The following is a 3,536-nucleotide window of genomic DNA, read 5'->3' on the forward strand; positions in this document are numbered from 1 at the left end:
ATCGAACAGCAAGCGATCGCTAACAGAGAGCATACAGCGCTGCCAGCAGATGCAGCGCTGCTGGCAGACGCTGTCACAGCATTGCATTAACATGCGCTGTCTGCTGCTCCCGACATACTCCCGCCGTTGAAAGCCTATCTTTCAACATCATCTTTCAGGGGCAGTGGACAGAGTTTGTTTATGGTTCTCCGGGTGCTGCCACACGTCGTCTTTAACTCGGCAACTTGACACTCGTCGTCCTTGCCAGGGATGAGCGCCATGACACGGGCTAGCGGCCACCGAAGAGGAGGCAAATTTTCGTCCTTCACCAAGACCAAGTCGTTGACTTGGAGACGACGATCAGGAGTGCGCCACTTGGATCTTTTCTGGAGAAGAGTCAGATACTCCTCCCGCCATCTAGTCCAAAAGACCTGCTGCAGCTGAGTGACACGCTGCCAACCATCCAACCGATTGTAGTCCAGCATAGTTAGGTCGGGCTCAAGAATTACGGTTGAAGGACCACCAAGCAGTAGATGAGCGGAAGTTAGCGCATCAAAATCGTCAGGATTCTCTGAAACTGATAGCAATGAACGATTATTAAGTATTGCCGCTATTTGGCAAATCAACGGGCGAAGCTCATCGTAATTGAGAACGAAGCGATTAACAGAGCGATACAGATGGTGCAACAGAGTGACACGATTGCTCAAACTGCGTTGCTCGTCGTTCTCACGCTGCAGCTCTGCGTTCTGCTTGGACAGCGTCGGGATCTCGGCCTGTTTCAGCTTCAGCACACAGCGCAAACTCTCCATATCGTTGGTCAGACGGTACAGCTCACCGCTGCTATCGTTGAGACGGTTGCTGTGGTTGCCATTGCTATTGCTGTGGTTGCTGGGACTGCGAAGCTGTCACGCTCCTTCATCTCGGTGCTGTTGCGCAGCGCTTGCAGTTCCTTGCCTAGCTCCTTTATCCGCTCCTGCGCTTCCTGATCGCGAATGCGTGTCTGCAGCTGCAGCACTTGCTGCTCGGCGGCATTCAGCTGATCCTGCTTGTGACGCAAATGATGCTCCAACTCCTGCTGACGCTGCGTCCATTCCACATCCCTGTCGTGCAACTGCTGTTGCAGCTCTTCGTAACTGCGCTGCATCTGCTGCAGCACGGCATTTGTCTCGGCAAGCGTTGTCTGTGACTTCTCCTGACAGCTCAACTTGTCCATCTGCTTGGACATGCACTGTACACCATTGGCGACTCCCATCCGTTGGCATTGCTGCTGTTCGTCACTATCATCAGAAACCTTTTCCGCTGCCATCAATGCTGTCTGCTGTCTACTGTCTCCACCACCAGCAACGATCCAACCAAGGCGGGTCTTTTGAAGGATAGGCAATCCATCTCCAAGGTCAATCTGTCCGTCACATAACAAGCCGTAGAATAGACTTGCACCAATCAGCAGGTCCACGCGCTGCGGACGATTGAAGGCTGGATCAGCTAACGGAATGTTAGATGGAATCGCCCAACCGTCGATGTCAATGTCAAAATTCGGATGGCTGTTAGTAATTGTTGACGTCACAACAGCTTGAAGACTGCCCGAATAGTCGGAGTTGCAAGAACGCATACAAACATTGACTGTGCATCCTTCAACAGAAACGTCGGTGTCCCCAAGGCCAGAAACCATAGCATCTGATCGCGTCCGTTTTAATTGCAACTGTTGGGCTAAATGGGACGTCATCATGTGGATTTGCGAACCAGAATCCAACAGAGCACGACAATGAATGAACGACCCAGCACGACTCTTAAGCAAAACACCAACAGTACCCAAGAGTGCAGCATCAGAACAACGAGATTGGGCAGCAAGAGACGTAGAAGCTTGAGGCTGCAAAGCGGCAGACGAATCAGCTGACGAGACTAGTTGCGACTTCTCGAAATGCAACAACGAATGATGCCGTTCACCACAGTTACGGCAAGCGCCAGATGTGCAGGATCGAGTTTGGTGTCCTTTCTTTAGACAGTTAAAGCAGAGAGCGAGCTTCTTCACTTCTTTCTGCCTCAAGAAGGGAGACAAATTTGCGAAGATGGGGCAGGAATATATGCCGTGACCAGGCGCGTCACAAACACACAAACATTTGCTCTGCTGGAGCTAGCTTGGGCCACAAACGCCTTCCTGCTGCCGTTATGGCTAAAGTTCCTTCCCAACTGTGAGCCTGCTGAGTGAATGACCATAGCGTACTGTAGACTTTCCAGCTTCCGACATCTTTCGTCCAGAAACGTGAAAAAACTCAGTAGCAGTCGGCACTTTATCGGCGGCAGGATTGTCCAATGCCCTGCTATCCTCCCACGCCGCCTGGGTTTCCACATCCAGCCTTTGGAGCAGCACGTAAATAAGAATGCTATTTGCAATATCCTCTGGACGGCCCAGAGTCCTTAATGCCCCCATGTGAACATTTACCTTATCGCTAAACTCACGGAGTTTAGTGGCCACGGATGCTCCTGTCTCCACCTTCTTGGTACCCAAAAGATCCTTGATGTGCGACTGGAACACAAGTCGGTTGTTGTTAAACCGATTATCCAAGATATCCAGCGCCACACGATAATTGAGCCTCGATATATCCAATGATCTAACTGCATCCAACGCTGGACCAGTTAAACACGATAGTAAATGCTGGAACTTCTCAACATCATCTAAGTCGTTATCCTTGTCAATGACAGACTCGAACATTGACCAAAAACTCGCGTATTCCGTGTAACCTCCACCGAACGTGGGAAGTTTGAGCTCGGGAAGACGACGTCTGTTAGCGCGGGTACTGAGGCCATTAGCCGAAGGATCGATGGTCTCATCACGCCGCAATGTGGACGACCGAATCAATTGGCGCTCACGACTGTCAAAGTGCGCTCGAACACGCGATTTCACTTCAAGAAAACGCTCATCGAAATTGTCTCGCGTTTCACTACCGATCTCATTATAGTCGATCTCCTCTAGCGCATTCTGAGCTAAATCAAATGAAGCTAGAGCACGTTCTAATAGCTCCAACCGTACTGCTAATTCCGATGAATTAAATGTAGCTAGCTTAACTTCAGAAAGCGACGCATCGAGTCTCACAAGGCTATCATGGAGCGATAGAACCTTCCGCTTGAAAAACCGCGCGCGATTTTCGACAGTAGTCGCTTGCTCGTTTATCGAGTTTTCCATTGTCAGCAGTTAACCGCACTTTGCTAACTGGCAATTGCTCACTTTGTATGTCAAATTTACTGTGCAGCGCAGCAAGAAAAAACGCGTCAAACCGCGATTACAAACGCGCGCGGTTTGCTTAAGCACAGCAGCAGTTCAAAGCAAGAGAAAACGCGTCAAAATCGCGATCACAAATGCGCGCTAGTTGCTTAAGTAGCTCAAAGTGAAGCGCAGCACGGAAAACGCGTCAAAACCGCGATCACAAACGCGCGCGAGTTGCTTACGCACAGCAGCAGTTCAAAGTTAATCAGTTGATTAGCTGATTTAAATCACACAACCCGAGAGCATAAGAGAGAGCAGCAAGATTAAAGGGCAATGCACGCAGCTGCGACAGCGG

General features: G+C 50.2%; 1 protein-coding gene across 1 annotated transcript; it reads right to left on the reverse strand.

Moving 5' to 3' along the window:
- Positions 1–134: 134 nt before the first annotated feature.
- On the reverse strand, positions 135–788 carry LOC127566214 (uncharacterized). The gene has a single exon (XM_052008162.1). It carries the CDS (start codon positions 786–788, stop codon positions 135–137), a length of 654 nt encoding a protein of 217 aa, XP_051864122.1.
- Between the last annotated feature and the right edge of the window lie 2,748 nt (positions 789–3,536).

Source organism: Drosophila albomicans, chromosome 2R (assembly GCF_009650485.2).
Source record: "Drosophila albomicans strain 15112-1751.03 chromosome 2R, ASM965048v2, whole genome shotgun sequence".
In the NCBI taxonomy this organism is placed as follows: Eukaryota; Metazoa; Arthropoda; class Insecta; order Diptera; family Drosophilidae; genus Drosophila; species Drosophila albomicans.